This window comes from Humulus lupulus, chromosome 1 (genome assembly GCF_963169125.1).
Source record: "Humulus lupulus chromosome 1, drHumLupu1.1, whole genome shotgun sequence".
In the NCBI taxonomy this organism is placed as follows: Eukaryota; Viridiplantae; Streptophyta; class Magnoliopsida; order Rosales; family Cannabaceae; genus Humulus; species Humulus lupulus.
This window is the reverse complement of record NC_084793.1, coordinates 35,794,391-35,821,206: the sequence shown is the minus strand read 5'-3', so window position 1 is coordinate 35,821,206 and position 26,816 is coordinate 35,794,391. Positions and strand designations below refer to the sequence as shown.

Here is a 26,816-nt window from a genome sequence, read left to right as displayed (position 1 = left end):
ATAAAACTAACCTTTAACTTAATCTAGAGGTATAATAGTCATTTGTTCCCAATTCCCCATAATTCCTCTAGTGTTCCTAATATTTATCACTTAAAACCCATCATCCAATTAATCACCAATTATTTACCCAATGTCTAATAATCTCCAATATATTTCCTAAATTCCCAAAAATACCCCAAAGCTCCCCCGAGCCGGGTATAAATCCCCGCCGTGACTATTTCGCCAAACCGCTCACTAAGATCGTCTCGAGCCATATGCTGCAAATATATCCACATAATAATGTGGTCTCAACAATTAACCACAAATAATCACATTTATGCCCTCAACGAGCCAAAATTACAAGTATGCCCCTATAAGCTAACTATATAATCATATAATCATGCATATCACATAATCATGTGTTTAATCATTTAAATCACACATAAACCAATTATGCCCTCCCGGCACACTAATCAAGGCACCTTATTAGTGATTTTGGGTCGTTACAACTGCAGTGCTTACTTCCTCTGCCCAAAATCGCTTTGGAAGACCCTTCTCCATGAGCATAGCTCTTGCTGTCTCCATAACAGTTCTATTTTTTCTCTCAGACACACCATTTTGTTTTAGTGCGTATCCAACTGTGAGTTGATGCTTCATGCCTTCATCTTCGCAAAACTTGTTGAACTCATTAGAAGTGTATTCTTTGCCTCTATCACTTCTTATTTCCTTGATGTTGCGACCACTTTTCTTTTCGACACGGGTTTTGAATTTCTTGAAAATATCGAAAACTTACGATTTTGGTCGCAAAAAATTAACCCATGTCATTCTAGTAACGTCGTCGATAAGGAGAATGAAGTACCTGTTTTGATCATTTGACGGGGTACACATAGCCCGCAAACGACTGTGTGGATTAACTCTAGTGACTCTTTGGCTCTCCAAGCTTTTCCGGATGGAAATGGTTGTCGATGTTGCTTTCCGAGCATGCACCCTTCACAGACAGTGTTGAGCTCCTTGATTGTTGGGAGATCTCTCATTGTATACTTCTGCTGGAGGATCTTTAACCCGTGGAAATTGAAATGCCCTAACCTTTTGTTCCAAAGCCATGATTCATCTGCTTGCCCTTGCATTGCAACATTGCTTGCGTATCTCCATTGTAAGGGAAAGCATCTATTTTCTTTCATTTTTATTTTTTCAATTTGAAAGGATTTGTCTTGCTTGTCATATATTGTGCAAGAATCTCCTTAAAAATGCAAAGAGTACCATTTTTCAATCATTTGTCATACACTGAGTAGGTTCTGATCGATGTTGGGTACCAAGAGTACATCATTGATGTATCTCTTCTCTTTTTTAGTGTCAATGACAGTGGTGCCTTTTCCAACAGCTTCCATAAAGTCACCATTATCAATTTTGACTTTAGTCTTGGATTTATCAAGACTACAAAAGATGCTTTCATTTTTTGTCATGTGGTTACTACAACCACTGTCTAGATACCAAGTATCTTTATTTTCTTCTGATGTAGCTTGGCAGACATAGAAGAGATTATTCTCATCATTTTTCTCTTCTAAAAAATTAGCTTGATGAGATTTCTTAAAGCAACAAGTTTTTTCAGTGTGGCCAAATTTTTTACAATTTTGGCACTGAGATTTTCCTTTGAACCAACAGCCTTTCTCCAAGTGACTTTTTCTTTTACAAATGTCACATGGAGAATATTTGTCGTTATTTACTTTTTTTTTTCTTGATAACTCTTGCTTTTAAAATTTACAGTGATTTTCTCCCATCAGCTTTAGATTTTTGAGACCGCGAATTAATTTTAGACTGAAAGGCATTTTCAGTCGAATTTTCACTATGCCTTTCTCGCCTACTTTCGTATGCTTCAAGAGGGCCCATTAATTCAGTTGGTGATAGAGTATCTAAATCTTTTGTTTCTTCTATCACAGAGATTATTGCATCATATTTTTTTGTACAAGAAATTAGTCTTTTTTTCTACTATTTTCCTGTCATAAATTATTTCCACATAGGCTCCTATTTTATTTACAATTTCTCTATTTCTAGAATAGTAATCTTTTGCGGTCTCATTATCCTTCATTTTAAGATTTTCAAAATCTCTTCTGAGCTTATGTAGTTTAACAGTGTGTACCTTGACTATTCCTTGGAACTCCTCCTGCAACGTGTCCCATGCTTCTTTCACAGTTGATGCGCCCATAATCCGTGGAAATATATCATCTGCCATAGCATGTTGCAAGCAATTTAGTGCTTGAGAATCTTTTTGTTGATTCTCCTCCAAGGCCCTCTTCTGAGTCTCTGTAAGTGAAGTCTTGTCTTCTGGAATACTAAACCCATCTTCAACAATTTTCCATAGATTTTGTGAACGAAAATAGGTCATCATTTTTATGGACCAAAAATCATAATTTTCTCCATGGAAAATTGGAAAAGGTAGAGATGAACGGCTAGAATCAGAACTCATGATGAGTAGGAAAAATTACGCCTAGTGTTGATTGAACCTGACTCTGATACCACTGATGGTTTGTAAATTTGGGATAGAGAAAATAGTGATGATTTGTTGTAGTTTAGAATATTTGATGAGTATTAGTAGTGTCTAGAGTAATGATGGGTTATGATATTATAGTTGATGTTGTTGAGTGGTCAAGTGAAGAAATTTGGGTTTGGAAGAGTAAGGTTTATGTTTTAGAGAGTAGAGGATAGTAGAAAGTAGTAGAGTTTTATTGATGGTTTGTTGTTTTTAGTTGCACAATTTGCTACCCATGATGGGGTATTTATAGTGGCTAGCCCACTTTACATTTGTGGCTACAATTATTTGTTCTAGATTTTTCTAGTGTATTTGATTTACAAATACAACTTCTAGACTAGTCTACACAATAGAGTCTAGACTATTTAAGTATATAGCTTCTAGGAAGTTCTAGACTATAGAGTATTCTAGAAAATGTCTTTGATGAAGTTCTTCTATTCTACAAATATCTAGAAAATTCTTAAGTAAATTATTCTACAAATGTCTAGAATATTCTAGAGTATTCAAGAAATGTGTAGCAACTTCTAATACTTCTGATTGTAGTGATGGATGCTTATTGGATTGGGGTGTGGTGATTGAGGATATTAAAGATGAAGATCTCCTTTCTTTTTGTACAAATGTGTTCCATTCTGTAAAAGAGGCAAATAATGCAACTCGTGTTTTAGCTCAGATTGCTCTTACTCATTCTTTTTGCAATTCTTGGGTGGGGGTTACCCCTGAGTGTGCTTCTGCTGTTGTGGTTGCAGAATTGCCAAACTTGGTGTAATTCATTTTTGATGAATAAATGATTTACTTTAAAAAAATATATCAATTTCCTTGCATAAAATCTTCTTTTTTTGTTCTTTAAAACAAAACCCCTTTTACTTATTCTCCTAGCCCTAGCCTTCGACCTAGTCCAATCAAAGTGAACAGAAACATATGTTCGTTGCATTTGGTTGGTTGTACTTTGTGTTTTTTCGTTGGGTTATCCATGATCTTATTTGGACCATGTTTATGATTACCTTCTAAATTTCTGGTACCTCTAAATCATAGAACAGGTGAATCAAAACTACTTTTCGAAAGAGCCAGAAAATCAAAACATGGCACCCCCTTACGATTTTATTGATCCATTTCATGACCCTCACTGGGATGGTAACCATACCCACACAAAAGTGACTCCTTACGATGAGGAGTGTGAAGACTCAAAAATATATAAATAAAAAAAATAATAATTTTTTTTAAGTGGTGGGACCCACTTACTTTAATATTTGACAGATTTTCTTTTTCTTTTCTTTTCTTTTTCTTTCCTTTTCCTTTTTCTTCCCGAGCACTTCTCCTTCTCCTTCTTCTTCTACTTTTTCTTCTTTTTCTCTCTGCAACAGCCCACGTCGGGGTACCACAAAGTCTTTTTCGGAGTTCCCTTTTGCCGCCACGCGCCGGAGCTGGAGCACCAGTGGCTGGCGACAACCTCATCCCCAAAATCTCAGGGGCATCGAACTTAAGACGCACACGAACGGAGCAGTCAAAGTTTCGTCGTCAAAAATTTGACCTCACTTTCCAGCGAACCCAGACCTCCGTTCGGTGAGTGGGTGGCACCGTTGGAACCAGTGTGAAGGGAGGAGCGTCGCCCACTAAGTCATTTCAGTTAACTCACCGTTTTTCTCCGGCGAAATTTTGGGTATCTCCGCCCCTTTGGAGGCATTTTCCGGGGACACCAGAGGTTAGTTGGGCAAAGGGGCTGTACTTCCGTGATGTACTACTCGAGAGGATTGTTTTGATATATGTCATGCATATATTAGTCGACGTTCCCGGTACCGCTATCAACTGCTAGTGTGCACCGCTTGGGTGAGGTTTCGGAACTTGAAATTTTAAATATGGTCATATTATATGTCGTTGGACACGATTTTGAATAAGGAGTTCAATAATGATAATCGTTTTCTCATTTGATGCTCGTAGGAAAATCGTGATATATAGATCCAATTTAATTCACTCTAGGATAATCGTTAAGCTTGGGAGTGTCGCTTGGGGCTCGGACTGAAAATTCTTAAGAGGTAGGGACTCAACTTGACTATTGGACTTGTTGTACTCTTATTGAATTGCATTAACATATTCCAATTTTGATATTTATAAAATGTTTGAAAAATAGAAAACTTAATCTGCATGTTTTCTGTTCTGTTCTGAGGGCACTGAGTGCCAAATATATTATTTTGTTCACTTAATTATGCAGGTTATGATTTTTGGGTTTTATACAAATGCAGCTGTTATGTTGCCCAATTTTCTAAAATAAAAAGGGAATATGTTTCTTTCTTTTCATGTTTACCTGCATTCGGTTATATCGATGAGAGCCATAGTGATCATGATTTGTGCATGTTGTTGTTTCATGACCTAGTCTCTGTGTCATCATAGGTAGATCAGGTGTCCACTCACCTATAGGTGTAAAGACCTAGCATCTGTATACAGGAAGTGTTCTGAGCCTCCCCATTGTGGTGGTTATCAGGTCCGGCTACCCGGTTTAGGATGTCGGATTTTCTATGGTGGGTAACGGGAACTAGGGGTCTAGTGGACGATGTGATGTGCACTGGTAGCTATGCTCTTATGATTATTTATGGTTTCTCTCTATTTTGGTTTATACATGTTGATGTATGTTTTGTTTTAAAAAGCTAACCATGCAGGGGTTTTTATTGAACTTTTGAGTCATGTGTTATTGTAAATGTGGAAATTTCTCCTTGTGAATTCTATTCACGGGTGAAGCTCTATACTACGAGACATCCTAAAAGGGCGTCGCATGATGGTGAGGAAGTTGGGATAAGAGAGACACCCTCACTAGGCGAGGGCCCTCGGCCACTTGCCCATCTGAACTTCACCCTCTCTATGCGAGGGTCCCCAACTGGTCTTCCGCGTGCGCCCCGTTCCATCAGGCATCAGCCTCGCCTACACTCGGAGGAAGGATGTCAGCCTCGCTATGCGAGGGACCCTCGCTATGCGAGGGTGAGGGCTTTGTTTTGGCATCCGTGCTCCTAGCCTCGCGACGTTGCACCCGGAAGGAGAAGAGGCAGCCTCGCTATGCGAGGGACCCTCGCCATGCGAGGGTGCTACCTTGTTGCGACGCCCGAGCCATGCCCATACCGGAGGGAAAAAGACTAGCCTCGCTACGCGAGGGTGTAGCCTTGCCACGGCGCTCTTGCTGCTAGCCTCGTGTCTATGCGATCCGCATAAGCCAGCCCTGACCCTTGGCACCTTGACTTCTCAAGACATGCATAGATTGAAGTCTCCTTGACATAAGGCACGGGGTCACTTGGGGGAACCTTGTTGATATGCCAAACGAACATGGAGCATTGAACGGGAATGGATGAGGACGACCGGGTACGGAACACGTGCGCTGACACGAGGTGTACGGTTATGGAAAGAACAGAGGCACGACCCTATGATCTGCGTCTAAGGAGTAGTGGCGGTACGGACCTGTACGAAGAGTAGTGTTACCACTTGGACACCCCCGACCACACGCCAGAGCCGACAGTACTGTGTCCTAGGCCACGACTCTGACACCATCAGGGTAGACACCACTACGCCCTGAGCCACTACATTATCAGAGTACCTACGTACGTCCCTAGGGTCTGGGACTTGTTTGTATCCAGGGCCAATAGAGCCCCCCATATAAATAGACTCCAACTCCTCAGGCTAAGGGGTTGGAAAACTGAGTGTATGAGGGGAAATTTTAGAAATATATGATCTTTGTTCCATTGTTGCTCTGGTTTTTTCTATTGATTGAAGTTCTTTCCTCTTGATTCTAAGCTACCCTTACTATAAAAATCTTAGTTTTCTAACCTTTAATCGTTGACGAGATTTCACCGTCAACATAGTTGCTTTCCTACTGGGCTTTATAAGCTCACCCCCCATATCTCTCCCATTCCAGGATCCTAGTGACGCAAATTGTGGACAAGGTGAATTATCGCTGAAGCTAATGTGTTTAGCGCCCTAGTCCTATCTTTTGAACATTATGTATTTAATTTGGAACCTATCGGTCTGTATATCTAAGTTAGCTATGTAATAGTTAGAAATGAGGAATAGTGGATGCTAAGTATTATTTTGGTGTTTTATGACTTATGAAATTTAACTGTTTGGTGACTACATAACTGTGGGGATATTATTATTCTATGTATTAAAATAAATGATCCTACTTTTTATCCGTAATATTTAAAATAAATTAAAGGATCATTTATAAAGACTATTTTCCACCAAGGGTCAAAGTTTGACCTTTGACCACCCAAGTTATGGATATTGCAACTCTGCCACAGCCTTGGGCTCGGGTTGTGACAATGAGGCTCACCTTGAATTTTGCAAACCAGCTCAAACTCACTGGTGTATTCTATTATATTCGTCTATAATTGTTGTTTGATGTATTACTTATATATGATTATTAACTTAATTGCTAATTCTTATATAGGGTTTTCATATTCATCGCCCTGCAAAAAAAAAATTCCTTTGGTTTATAGTGGACAGAGTTGATTCAATGGATTGCATTCAAGCAACTGATGTGGCAGTTTGAAGGATTTTAACACGCTTAAAGTTTTTTTTTTAATTATGATGAAATTATTAAAATAAATGAAATTGATTCTTTTTATATGAATTTTCTTTGCAATATATATATATATATATCTTAGTGTGTAGATAACATAAATTCTTGATTTTAACAATTTTTTATTTTTTCAATGTTAACTTCAACGGAATATTCTTATATTTAACGGTAGTTTGTAAACACTTAAACTTAAATAAAATAAAATAAATAATTGAAAAAATTAAAATAGAATATTTTTGAGATATTTTATAATGATAATTATTTTAAAATAATAAATAATTAAACAAATTAAAATATGATATTTTTTAGATATTTTACAATGATAATTATTTTAAAATAATAAAATCATATATTTTATAACTTAAATAAAATTTAATTAAACTTAAACTCACTTATTAGAATAAGATCATATTAAACATATAATATAATCTGCTGTCAATTAGTAAAAAATTATTTTTTTAAAAAAACTAGCAAAAAACTTAAATTTAAAATACATGTATAATATTTAATATTACATTAAACATATAATATATAATTTTTTGTTGTCACTCTCAAATTCAAAAACTAAAACAAACATAAACTTAAACAAAAATAAATAAATAAATTATTTAGTTAAAATAGGATATTTATTTTAAATTTTATATGATATTAATATAAATTTAACAAAATGATTAATAAATTCTATCAATAAAACTAAGCAAAATTATGTATTTTTCTATTTCATATGCAGATTTGATTAGGGAGTGTGTTAAGAGTTGATTGTTTTTTTATTTTGAAAACATCACCAATGGAAAATCCACCAAATAAACCCTCATATCATATTAATATATATATATATATATATATATTCTCCTTCATGTTCCCCTTTCTCGATATATTATATACAATCCACTGTTCAAGTTAAAGATTGCAACTTAGCACCAAATGCCTGAAGAAGAACCCCTTGCCTTATGTGTTAGAATATTATTTATTTGGTATATAAAATCAACTAATTGATTTAATATATTAAAGTCAATATTTAATTTATTGACAAAATATTCTAATTAATGGTCAACATTGTTTGTTACCTGATTTGTTGTTACCCGATTTTTCATATCCCAACTGATTGAGGAAATATCTCAATCTGTGGCAGAGACTCTGATGGTAGGTCTCACTCTATAAATATAGAGTACCGGTCCCCAAGCTCGCTACTCATTCTGACTTTCAGTAACTCCATCTAAAAGAGTTAGTGAGAGCTTGGAAGCCCGTGTACTCGTTCTAATTTCTGTTCTTTTTTTTTGTAGATCTAAAGCTAGATCGAGGTTATCAATAGCAATGGCTGGAGGTATACAATATTCGATTCTTTTTTGCATATGTTCATTCATATATTAATTCCGCCTACATGTATATAGAATTGTTCATATGTCTACTTTCATATTAATTCTATCATTTGGTATCAGTCGCCAGTCTACATCTCTTGCCTTGCTAATTTTATCTGCATGTATATTTATTTGATTTATATATGCCTTCATATTCATATTCATATATATATATACATATATCTTCGGTTTTGGTTGGCCTACATTTAACAAAATTTCTTTTGGTAATTTTATTGTGTTTGTATTGTTTTGTGTTTACATATATGTTATATCTAACATATTTTGGCAATATAAACAAATTATACACATATATATTTTTATGATTTATAGATGTGCCTATGTCTTCATCTATACACATATATTATATATTCGTGTATATAGTTTTATATATTGTTTGAGGGTCATATTCATAATTTTTATTTTTATTTTTATTTTGATAGAGAGTTTTAATGTCTCATATTTTTTGATTTTTTGTTTCAAAACTAATTTTCCACATAAGTACCATTAGAAATCCTTCAGATTATTTTTTCTAATGATCTATGTTTCCAAATCAAGTTTTGAGAATCCAAAATCAGTTTTGCAACCTTCATGTACCCGGTTATGGCCAAAAACAATTTTGATATTAAATTTCGAATTTTTGTTGTTGTTTAATCAATCTAACGTCATGAATCTCTTTAGACATGAATTTCGAACCAATTTGGACAATAAATTTTATCTTGCCAATTTAATTAAAACATATAATTTTGGTAAATTATATATTTGGAAATTAATTAAAATGTGCACTTACTTGATTTTGGTGTATGGTATATTTCTTTTATTCATGCAATATTAAATAATTGTGCTATTTTAAGAATGTAAGAAATTTTTACAATTAAGTTTGTGCAATTATTTTATTAATTCACGAAATCAGTAAATGATGTTATTGTCTTATTAAGCATGATTTTTTCTACCATTAAGTATATATATGGAATTATTGTATTTTCGTACATATAATTAATTATACTAATTTGTATGATTATTTTGTTCTTATTCATGCAAAATTTATTTTGAGTATAATTATCTTTAATTTTATATGTATGCCTTTATAATTTTAAATACATTATATATATTTCATTATTGTGCTAGATATATTTAGATTATATTCAAAACATTAAGATAGGTTGAATAATATTTAGCACATTAATCTCCATAAATTATTCATAAAATATTCATAAAACATTTAGGGTGAATAAAATTATGAATAATTCATAAACAATTTTGTGGTTGACATAAGAACGCATGAAACTGAGACAAATGCTCAATCTAGAACGGTTTTTAATGATCTTCGGACGACCACACTAGGAGCACTACTCTCTGTGATTGCCTATTATGTTATAACGAAATTGTTCTTAGGTCTTCCTAGAGCCTAAAACATAATGTCTAGTGAACCATATAATTTTACATAATTAGGGAGTAGCCACAGCATCTTTAATTATATAAAATTATATATTAATTTGAAAGGATCACATAATGGACAAAATTGTGATTGATTATATAAATATAACAATTTTACCCCACAGGGATTTTATTATATTTATATAATTAATTAGGATAATATATTAAATTAATTTTCTTAATTTACCCACAGGAGTTATGATAATTAATTTAATAGTTTTATCATAAAGTTTAATAAAGATAGAAGTTTCAAACCTTACTTTATCCCAAATAATTCGTTTGAATAATCTATCATCCTTTACATCCAATTTTATTAAATTAAAAATTTAGCCCACAGGCAACTTTTGTTTAATAAAATTTCAATCTTCAGCATGTTATACATTGGTAAAACATGACTTCATTAAGCCTCAATCTTCTAAATCTAAGTTTGTAATCCTATTCATGCAGCTTCTTCATCATCCTCTAGTTTTGCTGAAATCCTTACCGAAATTCCTGAGCTTAGGGGTGATAATTTCAAAATCTGGAAGGAACGAGTTCTTCTTCATTTAGGCTGCGCCGACATGGACTACGCAATAAGGAAGGACGAACCTGCTGCAATCACTGCGACTAGCACTGCTGCTCAGATCGCACTATATGAGAAATGGGAGCGGTCCAATCGCCTCAGCATCATGTTCATCATGTCCAAGATCCCTCTGGGAATGCGTGGATCGGTGGAGCAACCTGAGAAAGTCAAAGACTTGATCAAACTGATCGATGAGCAGTTCGACACTTCGGACAAACCACTTTACAACAACCTCATCCACCAGTTCTCATCCACAAAACTCACCGGTGTCAAAGGAGTTAGAGAACATATTTCAAAGATGAGGGACATTTCTGCTCAACTGAAGAAACTCGATGTAGTCATTCCTGAAACCTTCCTGGTCCACTACATCCTTAACCATCTTCCACCTCAATATGGGCCTTTCAAAATTTCCTACAACACACATAAGGACAAATGGACTATCAATGAACTGATAACCATGTGTGCTCAAGAAGAAGCAAGGCTCCTGCAGGAACAAGGTGAAAGTGCTCACATGGCCACCCAAGGCAAGAAACGCAAACCATCCAAGAAGGACAAGGGGAAAAATAAAGTGCCTCCCCAAGGCGATATAAAGAAGGATTCCATCAAATGTTTTTTCTGCAAAAAGAAGGGACATGCGAAAAAGGAATGCGCCAAGTTCAAGAAATGGATGGACGACAAAGGTAATCCAATTTCATTCGTATGTTATGAATCTAATATGGCTAATGTTAATATTAACACATGGTGGATTGATTCTGGATCGACAATTCACATTTCAAATTCCTTGCAGGGTTTACAAAACCTAAGGAAGCCAGTGGGAAGTGAGCAAAGCATCTTATCTGGAAACAAGATGGGCTCACATGTGGAGGCTATAGGAACGTGCCATTTAGTTTTAAGTAGCGGTTTTGTTTTAAAGTTAGAAAAGACATTTTATGTACCAAGTTTCTCTAGAAACTTGATTTCCGTTTCAAGACTTGTACCTTTTGGTTTTTCCTTTACATTTTCAGACAAATCTTTTAATTTATATAATAAATCTGAATGTGTTGGAAATGGTATTTTGTCTGATGGTCTTTACTGCCTTAATTTACAAAACAATACCGCTTATAATACTATGCACGTTCACGCTGGCAATAAAAGATGTGTTATGAATGAGAATTCCTCTACATTATGGCACCGGAGATTGGGACATATCTCTATTGATAGAATTAGAAGGTTAGTAAATGATGGGGTACTCAATACCTTAGATTTTACTGATTTTGATACTTGTGTGGATTGCATTAAGGGAAAGCATACCTCCAAGTCTAAGAAAAGTGGTGTCCATAGGAGTTCTGACCTATTAGAAATCATACATACTGATATATGTAGTCCAGACATGGACTCATATGGTCAGAAATACTTCATCTCTTTCATAGATGATTACTCACGCTACATGTATATCTATTTACTTCATAACAAAAGCGAAGCGTTAGATGTCTTTAAGATATTTAAAGCTGAAGTAGAGAAACAATGCAACAAGCAAATTAAGATAGTGAGATCAGATAGAGGTGGAGAATATTATGGTAGATACACTGAAGATGGACAAGCACCTGGTCCTTTTGCAAAGTTTCTTCAAGAAAATGGGATTGTTGCCCAATATACCATGCCCGGTACACCCGAGCAAAATGGTGTTGCAGAAAGGAGAAACCGAACATTGATGGACATGGTGCGAAGTATGCTTAGCAGCAACCCTAAACTTCCTAAATCCTTGTGGACTGAAGCTCTAAAGACATCCGTGTACATATTAAATCGAGTTCCAACCAAGGCAGTCTCCAAAACTCCTTTTGAATTATGGAAAGGTTGGAAACCGAGTTTGCAACATGTACGCATTTGGGGATGCCCATCTGAAGTTAGGGTATACAATCCACAAGAAAAGAAACTGGACCCAAGGACCATAAGTGGATACTTTATTGGTTACGCTGAAAGGTCTAAAGGTTCCAAGTTTTATTGTCCATCTCATAGCACTAGGATTGTGGAATCAAGGAATGCAAAATTTCTTGAAAATGCCTTGATTAGTGGGAGTGATCAATCCAAGGACTTAGGTTCTGAGAAAGATCCTTTAGAACCCTCCACCTCAAGAGCAAGATTGATTGTGGTCGATAACACCCCTGCAGTCCAAATGGATGTTGAACCACCACAGCCAATTGTTGAAAATCCACAAGTCAATGATGAAGTTCAAATGGATCAAGTTGTTCAAGAGTTGCCTATAATTGTTGAACAACAAGCTGAACCACCCGCTCCTCAAGAGCCTGCTGGTGTAGCCTTAAGAAGATCCACTAGGACAATAAAATCAGCGATACCTAGTGACTACATTGTGTATTTGCAAGAATCTGACTACAATATTGGAGGCGAAAATGATCCAGAAACGTTTTCACAAGCTATGAATAGCAAAGAATCGGAACTGTGGTACAATGCCATGAATGAAGAAATGAATTCTATGAAAAGCAACGGAGTCTGGGATCTTGTTGAGTTGCCTAATGGGGCGAGGGCTATTGGGTGTAAATGGGTCTTCAAAACAAAGAAAGACTCATTAGGCAACATTGAGAGACACAAAGCGAGACTCGTTGCTAAGGGATTCACTCAAAAAGAAGGAACTGACTACACGGAGACCTTTTCTCCGGTATCTAAGAAAGATTCCCTCAGAGTTATCCTGGCATTAGTTGCTCATTTCGATTTAGAGCTACAGCAGATGGATGTGAAAACTGCCTTCCTAAATGGTGACCTAGAGGAGGAGGTATACATGAAACAACCAGAAGGATTCTCCTCTAGTGATGGTGAGCATTTGGTGTGCAAGCTTAAGAAGTCCATCTATGGTTTAAAGCAAGCGTCCCGCCAATGGTATTTAAAATTCCATGATGTCATCTCTTCTTTTGGATTTGAAGAGAATGTCATGGATCAATGTATATACCAGAAGATCAGTGGGAGTAAGATTTGTTTTCTTGTTTTATATGTGGATGATATTCTTCTTGCAACCAATGATAAGGGCATGCTACATGAGGTGAAGCAATTTCTCTCAAAGAACTTTGAGATGAAGGATATGGGTGATGCGTCTTATGTCATTGGCATTAAGATCCATCGAGATAGATTCAAATGTATCTTAGGTCTATCTCAAGAAACCTACATTAACAAAGTTTTAGAGAGATTTCGGATGAAAGATTGTTCACCAAGTGTTGCTCCTATCGTTAAGGGTGATAAATTAAATTTGAGCCAGTGTCCAAAGAATGATTTTGAAAAGGAAGAAATGAAGAACATCCCATATGCTTCTGCTGTTGGAAGCTTGATGTATGCTCAGGTGTGCACACGACCCGACATTGCCTTTGCTGTCGGAATGCTAGGAAGATTTCAGAGTAACCCGGGATTAGACCACTGGAAAGCTGCAAAGAAAGTTATGAGGTATCTTCAGGGTACTAAGGATTACAAACTCATGTTCAGACGAACCGACAACCTAGAAGTAGTTGGCTACTCAGATTCAGACTTTGCTGGTTGTACTGATTCACGTAAATCAACTTCTGGTTACGTGTTTATGTTTGCCGGTGGAGCTATATCATGGAGGAGTAACAAACAGACCTTGACTGCTACTTCTACTATGGAAGCCGAGTTCGTTTCGTGTTTTGAGGCTACATCGCATGGTGTATGGCTAAAGAGTTTCATTTCAGGCCTTAGAGTTGTAGATTCTATATCTAGGCCATTGAGAATGTTTTGCGACAATTCAGCTGCTGTATTCATGGCTAAGAACAACAAGAGTGGTAGTCGAAGCAAGCACATCGACATCAAGTACTTAGCCGTGAGAGAACGTGTTAAAGAAAATAAAGTGGTCATTCAACACATTAGCACTGAATTGATGATTGCTGATCCTATGACGAAAGGCTTGCCACCTCATAAATTCAAGGATCATGTAGTGAACATGGGACTTGGTTCCCTTATGTAAATTTATTGTACAAACTGAAGTTATTATCAATGAAACTCTCATTTTTGATATTTTCTCATATTTATGCGCATCTTAATTTTATTTGAGAAAATTTTACTTTCATAGGACCTGAATAAACATAAGGTTTATTCGTTTAAGTACATAGCCACATAAATTACATTGTTATGTAATAAATATATTGTAATACATGGAAGATAATACTCGTCATAAAAAGAGGACCTATCGCCATGATTCATGTGTTTATTATCTAACAGGGATGATCGTCGGGCTTAAGTAATACATTAATTTAAATGCTGACCAAGTGGGAGAATGTTAGAATATTATTTATTTGGTATATAAAATCAACTAATTGATTTAATATATTAAAGTCAATATTTAATTTATTGACAAAATATTCTAATTAATGGTCAACATTGTTTGTTACCTGATTTGTTGTTACCCGATTTTTCATATCCCAACTGATTGAGGAAATATCTCAATCTGTGGCAGAGACTCTGATGGTAGGTCTCACTCTATAAATATAGAGTACCGGTCCCCAAGCTCGCTACTCATTCTGACTTTCAGTAACTCCATCTAAAAGAGTTAGTGAGAGCTTGGAAGCCCGTGTACTCGTTCTAATTTCTGTTCTTTTCTTTTGTAGATCTAAAGCTAGATCGAGGTTATCAATAGCAATGGCTGGAGGTATACAATATTCGATTCTTTTTTGCATATGTTCATTCATATATTAATTCCGCCTACATGTATATAGAATTGTTCATATGTCTACTTTCATATTAATTCTATCATTATGACCTTAATATCTAACCTTCTATTGGTGCACTTTTATCTGAAAGTAGTCAAATACGTACCTCCACTCCTCATTATTGTAATTTTTAACAAATAAGTACTTGACTCAAAAAAGTCAGTTAGGATCAACCATAGAATAAAAGAAAAAACAATCATAATCATCACTATTTTCTTTATCCCAAATCACAAACCATCAATAGTACTAGAGCCTCGTTTGATCTACACACTGGGCGTAATCTTTTCTACTCATCATAAGTACTGATTCTAGTCGTTCTTCTTTACCTCTTCCAATCTTCTATGGAGAAAACTATCATTTTTTGTCTATCAAAATGAAGAACTATTTTGGTTCACAAAATCTATGGAAAATAGTTGAAGATAGATTTAATGTTCCCGAAAATACGTCTATTCTCTCTGAAAATAAAACCCTGGAAGAGAAGCAACAAAAAGATTCTCAAGCATTATTCTGCTTGCAGCAAGCTATGGCAAATGACATTTTCCCATAAATTATGGGCGCATCACCAGCAAAAAAAGCATGGGACATGTTGTAGGAGGAGTTTCAAGGAACAATCAAGGCACACACAATTAAATTACAGAAGCTTAAAAGAGATTTTGAGAATCTGTAAATGAAGGATAATGCATGAGACCACAAAAGATTAATATGCTAGAATAAAAGAAATAGTAAATAAAATGGGAGCCTATGGAGAATAGTTTACGACAAGAAAATAGTATAAAAAAATACTAATTTCTTTTACAAAAAAAATATGATCCAATAAATTATATGATAGAAGAAACAAAAGATTTAGAAAGATAAATATAATTGATTATGCTCAAATGTACTATTACATCTCTTGTGCGTCATGCCATAGAAAAATACGACATAAGTATGATGAAATAATTGTTTGCAAAAATCTAAAGTGCAAACAGCGAGCCCCCCCCCCCCCCCCCCCCTCTCTCTCTCTATCTCCCCGAGTAAGTACTTTTTATTTAAATTTGCAAAAAAAATTATAAATTAAAAAATCATTAATCTAAAGTGCAAACAGCGAGCGCCCCCCCCCCCCCCCCCCCCTTTCTCTCCCAGTGGGTACTTTTTATTTTAAATTTGTAAAAAAATTATAAATTAAAAAATCATTAATATTCACATTAAAACTAATATATTTAAATACATTTTAAGTGATAAGGCATATGTGCAACTAGAAGATGATATTAGAAAGCTCGATGTTGTTATGATCGGAGAATTAGTAGAAGATACATTTTGTTGTTCTGTAATCCAGTTGATGGAAAATTCTACATAGGTAAAAATAAATATTATTACATTTCAAAATAATACATATGAAAAAAAAACCATAATTCATATAAAGTAATTATAAATTGCTCTTCTAGGAAAATCTTCAATACATTAGTATTGTGAAGAAATTAGCAACAAAAAAATGGAGATGAAGAAAAAATGAAGAATATTAAATACAAGCATTCACTATTCTGTCCATTGAAACTACACCACACTAGATGACAATAACGATGAATCATCATCCTAAATTACAAACACAAATTAATCACCTTATTTATTTATTTATTTATTTCAGACAGAACCCCCTTCTTTATTACTCTATAGACAATTTTATTTTTATTTTTTTATTTACGAAGGTCTAGCCTTTAAAATTATTCACTAGCAAAATCACTCGTTCAGAAAAAAAAAAACTACCAAATATTTATCGACAATGTTATTGTTTGAATTTCATCAATATTTTTAGTAATATATTTATGTCATACATTATATTAAATATTTTCTTTTAAAATATATGATATTGATTATATAATAAAATTTAATATGAAAATTAAAAAATAAAACTAAGTTAACACATTTTCTCAATACTACTAAGCAAATGTGGTGCATCTCACGATGCTTTTTTTTCTGTTAGTATATAAATATGCATTTAAGCAAGCACAAGATGACAATACAAATACAAATTTTCAATCATTCTATAAAGCATTTTTCTATATACAATATGCATCATATTAATCTAATAACAAATACAAATAGAGCTAAGTATAAGGCTTATAAATAGAGTGAACCACTCTAATATGCATGACATGAGTACTTAGAAATTTAACTCTCCATGTATTAATTCTCTTCACTAAATCTACACTTTATATAAAAAGCACAAGTGAAATAAAGTTCATCATGTATAAAATGCACCGTATATATTTTATATATGTATATTTATAAAATACATTTTAAAGTAACGATAAATCCATAGTCAAACACAAGGATGACAAACTTATTTCTTTTCTTGTGTAATGGAATGGAACTACGAGCGAAGAGTTGCAGGGTGAATTTCTCCTAAAAGGCGTCGTTCCGGCTGAGAATGTTGGTCCCCAACATTTGCCAACTCAACTACCACTCCTCCTGTGCTAGTACTAGAGCTACCCTCTTTAGGACCCACTTGGCTAGAGCCATTTGAAGCCCTTCTCATTCCTTTGTTCTTCTTTGCCTGGCGAGCCCAATCAACTAGTCCCTCTTGTATGTGTTCTTCGAAAATAGCTTTCTTGAATGAACTTCCCATCTAATTCGATTCAAAACAAACAATCTCAGTTATACATCTATTATATATTTAGTAAACAAGAGTATAAGGTAATTGTTCAGTACAACTCACCTGTGTGACAATGGCATACAGAGGCAAGGTACTGTAACTACAAAGAAACTGAACAAATCCCCTGAAAAAAAAATGTTTTGTAGAGCTGATCAGCTATACATGAACAATGTAAAATGCTTCTAGCTAGCTAGCTGAAATGAAAGTACTTGGGGCTTGTTAGCAAAACTTTTAAGTCATTTTTTACTTTTAAGACTGAAAAGCTATTTTGAGGCTTTGGATTTACAAAATAATTGGGATTTTAAGTTGAAAATGATTTTTCTTAAAAAAAAGAACTTTTGAGAAGCTGAAAACCAAAAAATGAAAATGTTGCCAAGGAAGGCCTTAATTTATCAAATTTGCTGGTTAGATATATTTTCTTTTCACGTACGTACCCAATGACTAGTCGGGGAATAATATAGCCGACCTGACCCATTATGCAAGAGTCAAATCCATATTGAACCTGTGAGTGTGACACATATATTGAAGCAATTAATTAAGCACATTCATCCCTATAAGTAGGTACCAAGATAGTTTATATAATGTAGATTACGTACCCAAATCCAGAAGAAAAATGCAAGTTCGAAGGAATTTTGGAAAAGGATGAGATGAATGAGTAAGAGAATAAGGCGAGGTCTATGAAACCAAAAGTGATCATCTGATGGTTTAACTACCAAATCTCCTTCAATTGCTACATGTTTCTCAGCAACTTCATGGGCCAATTGGGTAATTACATGCTCCAACTTAGTGCCAACAGCAAGCAGAAGCTAAAATATTAATGTTAGTTGTTAATTATGTTATATATAAAAATATATTTGTATGAGAATAATTATATGTATATATATATACTTATTACTACTTACAATCAAAGGTACAAATGCCAACCAAAAATATGCGTGCCAACCTGAATGAACATATCATAAAATTAAGCTACATCATGATAGACAATTTCTGGAGAAAAACAAATTAATTATATGTACGAACATATAATAAAATAAAAAAGGGCTTAGCTTACCGGATACATTCAGCAACAAAAAGAACACCACAAACAACCACAAATACCAACTGCAATTGAATATTCAAAAGTTTGTGTTAGTTTAGTTTTTTTGTAAATACATTTTTAGTATAATTTATTTAAATCACTGTAGTCAACAATACTAAAACGAAAATGTTATGGAGTATCATCACAAACAATACACATATAATCTAAGTATTGTGATGATAATGCAAGCGTGTAACCGCACCATTTGAAAATAAAAATATATTATTTTATATTATCATCTAATTAGACTATGTATGTACTTTTCTTTTACTTAAATACTCATATACACTATATTACTGAGATTTTTTTGACAAATATGTTACTATGATGCTGTGATTTTAATAATACCAAATTACACTTCTTTTTTACCAAATAGTACAAAATAATTTATTAAACTTTTTTCTGGTAAAATTAATTTTAATAAAACAATAATACCATCCATTTATTTACTTGACTATTTATATTTTATAAAAAAACAAAATTCAAAATAACACATTTTTGTGTATTTTATTTTATTTAAATAAACTCTTTTAAATATTTTGAAATATAAAAAAAAATATTAAGTTAATAATGGGATAGTATTATTGTCTTATTAAACTTAATTTTGATCAAAATTTTGTTTTAAAAAGTATTTTATATTATTTAATAAAACACGAGAGTGTAATTTGATATTATTGAAACCACAAAAGTGTGTACATTTTTAATGCAAAACATACAACTTACATTTGATTTGGTAATTTGGCATTATTGAGAACACTATAGGTAAAAGGGTATATACAAAAAAAAATAAGGAAAAATTACAAATAACACGATATTAATTTTTTTTATTATTTATATGATACTCCAAAATAATTACCAAAATACGGCCGTACTAGTTCTCCCCAACTATAAATCTTTTCTTATCTTTTTTTTTTATATTATGACAGAATTAAATTATACTATTTATATGAGATACATTCATCGAATATAAACACATACATAAACTGATGGCATTTCATTGATTTTCAATATTTGGTATTAGTATTCATATATATATAAATATATATATAATATTCTTAATTAAACAAATGGCATATTTCTTTTTTATTTTACAACTTTCATATTATATAGAGGAAATTATATTTTATATGAGATTTTTTAATAGAGTGTGCAAAAATATAACATTTTTTCAAAAAAAAGTTAATCTATGGCTTTTTTTAAAATTTTTTACTTTTATGGGTTTATTTTCTCATATTTTTGTATAAAACTAGCTTTATGTCATAGTTTTATTCTTAATTAAGTTTTTATTAATTTGGAAGAGTACGCTTGTAATTTGATTATTATTTTTTTAGTTTATTTATATTTTTTATATTAAATTTTTTTTTTTTTTTTTTGTAATATGAATTGCATTTAAAATGATTTTTTATTTATTATAAACATTTTTTTATTTTTTTAGATTGTACGTTTATTTTTTCAAATCTTGGGTAAGGTAACCAATTACTTGATTGATCTTTAACAGTTATATAAAAAAAATCCTAGAACTAGATTAAATAACATATACCAGGAGGGATAACCGGTTATCCTAAAATGAGTAACTTTCTGCCATAAGAGGGGTAATCAGCTACCATAATAGGGGTGACAGGTTACTCATATTAAATATGAAAAGAAACATCATATTTGAAGGAAAAAAAAAAGGAAGAACGCTTCATTAAAAAGGGAATAAGAAGTAGCTATGATTTTAGTAACATAGGTAACCAGTTACCATAGAGAACCCATAAATATACACACATCAGAACATGAAGGAAACCAATTACCCCCAACAATATACACACAAGGAACGTGAAGGTAACTAATTACCCTTAGAAATATACACACAAAGAATGGGAAGGTAACCAGTTACCACAGATCTGAAAATAGAAGAAAAAAAATCAGATCCACCCCATTTCCCTTCTCTCCCATCTTCTTCATATAATTTTTTTTCTAGATTTGAATGTTCCCATCAGGGTAACTGGTTACCCATTCACGTTTTTCATTTTTTTTATTAGTTTTTTTTCCAAATTTTGGTGTTCCTATAAGGGTTACAGTAAAAAGAAAATGTTGAAAAAATTGATTTGATTTTTTTTACATATGGTGGAAAAAACTAAAAAAATTACAATAATAAAATATAATAAATAAAAAAATAGTAAAATAATCATGTAATGTTAAAATATATGTGTGAAAAAAAAAAGAAAAAAATTGAATGAAATGAGATAAAAATAAGTACAAAAACTGAAGAAAAAAAAAACTTAGGAAAGAAAACTAAAAAAATATGACAAAAAACAAAACAAAATAAATGATGAAGGAAAAAAAATAGATGAATGAATAAAAATGAAAAGAAGAAGAAAAAAAATATGAATGAAAAAATTGGTAGAAAAAAATGGAAGAAGAAAAAGCTCATATGTGTGAAAAATAAAAAAAAAATAGAAGGAGAAAATAATAAATACAAAAATAAAGAAAAAATAAAATGAAAAAAGAGAAAAGAAAACTGAAAACTGAAAAAATATGAACATAAAAAATAAAACAATACAAAGAAAAGAAAAAAAATAGATAAATGAAGAAAAATGGAAAGAAACAAAAGGAGGTAAGAAAAAATTGGTGGAAAAATAAATAAATAAAAAATTGGAAGAAAAAAAAAGTAAGGAAAAAAAGAAAGAAAAAATAATTAAAAATAAAATAAAATTACTTTTCAAAATCAAAGAAAACACGTAACTATGATAAAAAAATGTAGCATTCTCGTATTTTAGTTAGCTACTAATTATGTTTTCCATACTTTAATTTTTTCTTTAATAAATTTTCTCATACAAATTAAGAAAAATATAATTATCATACTTTTGCACATTGATAGTATAAAATTCATATTTTTAAAAACTTTCTTATTATATATACAACATAAACTAAAGATTTAATTTTTATAACATTGGCTATATATATATATATTTGTGGTTTTGGTTTCTCAAAAATTTGAAGTTTTGATTTAGCAAATAATTCTTGTGTGAATTCATGTTTTTATTCACAAGTTCTGGTAAAAGAATGAAAATACAACATAAAAGAATGATTAACTTTTTTTTTTTTGTCTTTTTCTCTTCATTTCTAGCTAGTATATTTGTCATCTTCATACCTCTTATAGATTAATATGTATACATGAATGGTATAACAAAGTATTATATACAAACAAAGGAAAGTATTACATTGCTTTGAGAAAGCATATAATATTAATATTAAAAAAACTTCATAAATATAAATGAATCAATAAATTAGTATGATATACGGTGAGAGTTGAGATAAAATCTAGGTAAAACAAACAATAAAATTATGCTTTACATATTGTGTTCAAATTTGGTAAGTATGAGTTACAAAATATAATAACATAAATTATTGGTTTAATAACTATATATTACAGTATAGTTAAGGATAGTATAATTATTATTCTTTGAATAATTTTAAATTACATTAATAAATATTTGTTACAATTATGTTAACTGAAATTATATAATATTTTGTAAATGTTAGCTACAAATTATAATTTTTTAGTTATAAAATAGTATATAATTTTTTTTTTTGTTGAAATAACACTTTTTTTTTTTTTGCTGATTTTTCTATAAACTTTTCACAAAAATGTAGAAGTTATTTGCTAAAATGTAACATATGTTCACTTATTGGTCAAATTTGGTTACTCTGATTTATAATATAGTAACATATTATTAGGTATTGGTTTAATAACTATCTATTACCTGGTGATAGTCACAATATTATTATTTGAATATTTTTAAATTAGATTTAATGTTGAAATTATAAATTAGTCTTGTAAATGTTAGTTATAGAATTATACTATTTAGTTATTAAACTAGTTTTATAAACTTTTATTACAAAAATAAATATACTTAGTTGCGAATTTGTCTGTAATCTTTATTTACAAAAATATATTTTTATAATTGATTTTTGTAAATATTGTTTTAAAAATATAACAAATGTTTACAAATTTGTAACAGATACTTTATTTTATCACTTTTTTATTTACGGTTTTACCAGTCAGTATTTACACTTTTGTCTTTCCGTGTTTTTTGAACAAAAATTCTGTAATTTTGTAATAAATCGTATTTTTCATATATTTTTTAAGTTATAATGTGTTTTTGTAGATTTCTCAACAAATAAAAACCAATGATCATACGTTACATTTTTTTTTTTTTTGAGTATTTTCTAAAATGTCGCATTTGTTAAATTACTTTTGTTGACTCAAATTAAAAAAAAATGATAAGGATAAGGACTTTAGCCAATTAATTAGAAGAATAAATATACTGACAGTGCAACACTGCTAAACTAATACAGATATTAAAATTAAGGATTGTAAAAAATCAAGTGGAATTTCAGTTTTGTTAGGTGTAATTTGCCCCTATATAGATTTATCTCTATTTTTAAGTGTGTAAATATATAGAGCATGGTGAATGCCAAATGTATAATAATTAATTGGTAATCAAAACACACCTTATTCCGACAACTTTTTTAAAATCTGCTTCAAGGGCACGAATCATGTACTTGTGGAAATTAAATTTTGGATTTCCTCTGCAATGAGTCTACAATAAATATTAACTTATTAATCATATACAAAGTAATCAATCAAATTAACAATTAAAAGAAAGAAAAGAGAAAGAAAGAAATTACCATGATAAAGCCTAGCCTTAAAGTCATATAATCAGCTTCCGTCACAGATCCAAAAATTTGCTTGAAAAATGAATGCTGAAATTAAAGAACCAAAAGTTTATAATGATTATCAGTATAATTAGCATTTCCATTGTCACATGCAGAAATATATACAACTAACTAATAGTAATAATGGCTGAAAGCTTAATCAGATGATAAAGCATAATTATTAATAATGACTACTGATCTGTACTCACCACCCAACTTAAAAAAGCTAAATTCTTCCCAATGCCCAGAAAGCGACCTCTGATAAAATCGTGATCTTGGACGTCCGTGAACTTTGTTTTTAGAGCTGCATATACATATATACATAAATTATGCAAGTACTCAAAACTTGAAAAATAAAAGCTTTTTTTAAAAAAAAGAAAAAGAAAATTGTAACATAAAACAAGGAATAGGTAGATTAACATTACCCTCTTCTGGATTGTAGGGTCCCTTTTTTGAGATAGAATCCTCCCATTTTTTCCATTGACTTATCTGCGCACAAAAAAATGTAAATATATATAGGGATGGATGTAATTAAGAATTGCTGAGGGTCGTTATTGGTGTCAAAGTTCACACGTGTTAAACATCTTATGAAAGTCACATATTGTTAGTAGTACAATATAATATTGGGTTCCGTACATTTTAATTTAATAAATATTACGATATATCACTAATTAATGATATATCAACTCATGTGTTATTGAAAACTTTAATATATTAAGCATAATATAAAACATGTTATTTTTATATAAAAAAATAGTTTATATATAAATTGATATTTTTCATAATTAGAAGCTTTCCTGTATAGAAAAATAATGATATTTAAAAAAAAAAAGAGTATTTTTTAATTAGCGATCATATGCACAGGCCTGATTAGCATATGTCCAGAGCCCTGATCTTCGTGTATATTACAGTATCATTATGCAATTTATTCTTAAATTACTTTAATAGTTTTTAAATTATTATAGTATGTAACAGAACACGAACACGGCAACATCAAAAGTTTGAGTATTTTTTGTTTTTGTTTTTGTTTTTGTATTTTAATAAGAGAGATGGGTAGGTAGGGAAGGTACCTGTATCCCTCCAAAAAGAATAGTTAAAGCACAGAACGTGACATGGACGACGGCTAACACAAAGATGAAGATATGAAGATGGTGGAGTGCTGTAGTGGACAACAGCGGAACCTTTCCCTGAGAACCAAACCAAAGAATATATAAATATATGTATAATTATACATACAAAAGCTTCGACTATTTTCAATTTGTTTATTAATATCCTCTACCTGCTCTTAAATATATCCTATAATAGTTTCTTTTTTCCCCTGACCAAAGTAGTTTATAGAATCATATTAATTAAAACAAATATACGCATGTTATATGAAAGAGACATACTGATTAATCCTATTTACAATTACATAAGTCAGGATCTAACAATTTCAGAGTGGCCAGTATAACTAGGATTATTATGACGTATTTCAGCTTATAATCGAACTGTAAAGAAAAAGAAGAAAAACATAGTGGGGAGTATGACACATATATATATGACTTTGATATACAATCAATTAGGCATATAATTAATGTCATAATATATAAAATTAATTAATTAATTAATGGCAAAGATCTCATGATACCTTTTCTGAACAGTACTCATCAGAAGAGGAAGAGGAAGAGGAAGCCTCGGCAAGAAGACGTGGGACAGTAGCGAAAAGGGTCTGAAAGTGATGAGTAGTCTTAGATGAAGAGTCGTCTTTGTCGTTGCTGCAAGGTAGCCACTGCTTGGCCTGATCTTCGCTGATGCATATTTTGGCGATGCGGTTTTGAAACACCGTTAGCAGCAGCGATATGAACCCTAACAGCATCAACTCTGCAATTTCATATATATATATATATCAATATATTCAACCAATGATCTATTCATAGATACAGGTAAATAATTACCTTCTTTGACCTTTAGCAATGCTTCGAACAGGGGCTTTTGGTTCTTTTTCTTCAGATACTGCAATATCGTCAGTAGATATTATTAGATTGAATTGGTATAATAGTACATATGCCTAATAAGTTGAAATGATAGAATATATATATATAATACATGCCTTTCCGGTGTAGTGAATGATCCTCTCAACGGTGAGAGAAATGAAAACAATGACAGTGCAAACCAGAGCGACCACCCAGGTGGGCGTGTACTCCAACGTCGTACCCCCTTCTGCCATCGCCCTTGTGTCTCTTACTCTTTTTTATTCAAACTCCAATCTCTCTCTCCACTCTTCCTAATCCTAATCCTATTTCATTTACATTTACATTAAGACGAGCCGACGACCTGTAAAGCTTCAGACAAGGCCCTGTCTTTCTCTTCTTCTTCTTTTTTTTTTAATATATATATATATATATGTGTGTGTATAATTTATATCGAATCAACTCGGGCTGGGAAGAAAAAAAAGAAAAAGAACGCGTATTAGTATTAGCACCAATGCAAAAATATTCTGGCCTGGTGTGATGACTGACTTGGTAATATATAAACTAAAACCATGGCTTTTACAAGGTAATTTAATTCCTTTGGATTTTTCTTTTTCTTTTTCGTTTTTAGTTTCTTTTTTTTATTTTTTATATATAGATAGCATCTGTGATAATCTTTCATTTCAAGTAACTTTATAAATTAGTTACTATAGATTAATTAGCCACTGTGTCTTTCTGGATTGATTGACAACCCAATGAACATAAGAATCATCAGTCACGCCTCAATTAAGGCCGACTAGGGAGCCACTACTACGGTACCACCCCACTCTTCATTCATCAGGGGCCCACACCACACGCCTAGTCATTCTTTAACTAAACCATTTCCATTTATGCTAATAATCGTAACATTTTCTTTACTTGACATACTATTTTTATTTTTTTATTGATTTTTCTTTATTATATTTTACCTCATCAAACTAATATTATTTAACAATACCATCATTTTCACCTCTGCTAGGTTCATATGGGGATCAAACATTTAAACTTTTATTCATAACTACCAAAACTAATCAAATGTAACAAGTCCAACAACTCCAACGTATGAACACAGAACAGGTCTCATTTAACAATAATTGCGGATTGAAGACATGCATAGATACCTATCTCTATTTCTTATTTACAACTAGGCAAGGGATAGGAACGGATTAAATAACTTCACAGGTCGCAATACTGGGTACCACACCACAAGTCAATTACTTAAAAAAAAAAAAACTACTTACATGCATACATACCAATCTCCATTTACTATTGTTTTTTTTTTCTTATTGAGGA

The 26,816-nt window shown here is 32.0% G+C and overlaps 1 protein-coding gene across 1 annotated transcript; it reads right to left on the bottom strand.

The window, feature by feature from the left end:
- Positions 1-17,258: 17,258 nt before the first annotated feature.
- On the bottom strand, positions 17,259-26,138 carry LOC133791139 (MLO-like protein 1). Its single transcript, XM_062229055.1, has 14 exons — positions 25,625-26,138; positions 25,470-25,527; positions 25,163-25,395; positions 24,606-24,722; positions 23,961-24,024; positions 23,745-23,839; positions 23,509-23,583; positions 23,332-23,420; positions 18,805-18,854; positions 18,653-18,693; positions 18,347-18,556; positions 18,185-18,252; positions 17,814-17,874; positions 17,259-17,723 (listed from the first exon to the last, which is right to left on the bottom strand). Exons 1-14 carry the CDS (start codon positions 25,739-25,741, stop codon positions 17,469-17,471), a joined length of 1,533 nt encoding a protein of 510 aa, XP_062085039.1. The 5' UTR covers positions 25,742-26,138; the 3' UTR covers positions 17,259-17,468.
- Between the last annotated feature and the right edge of the window lie 678 nt (positions 26,139-26,816).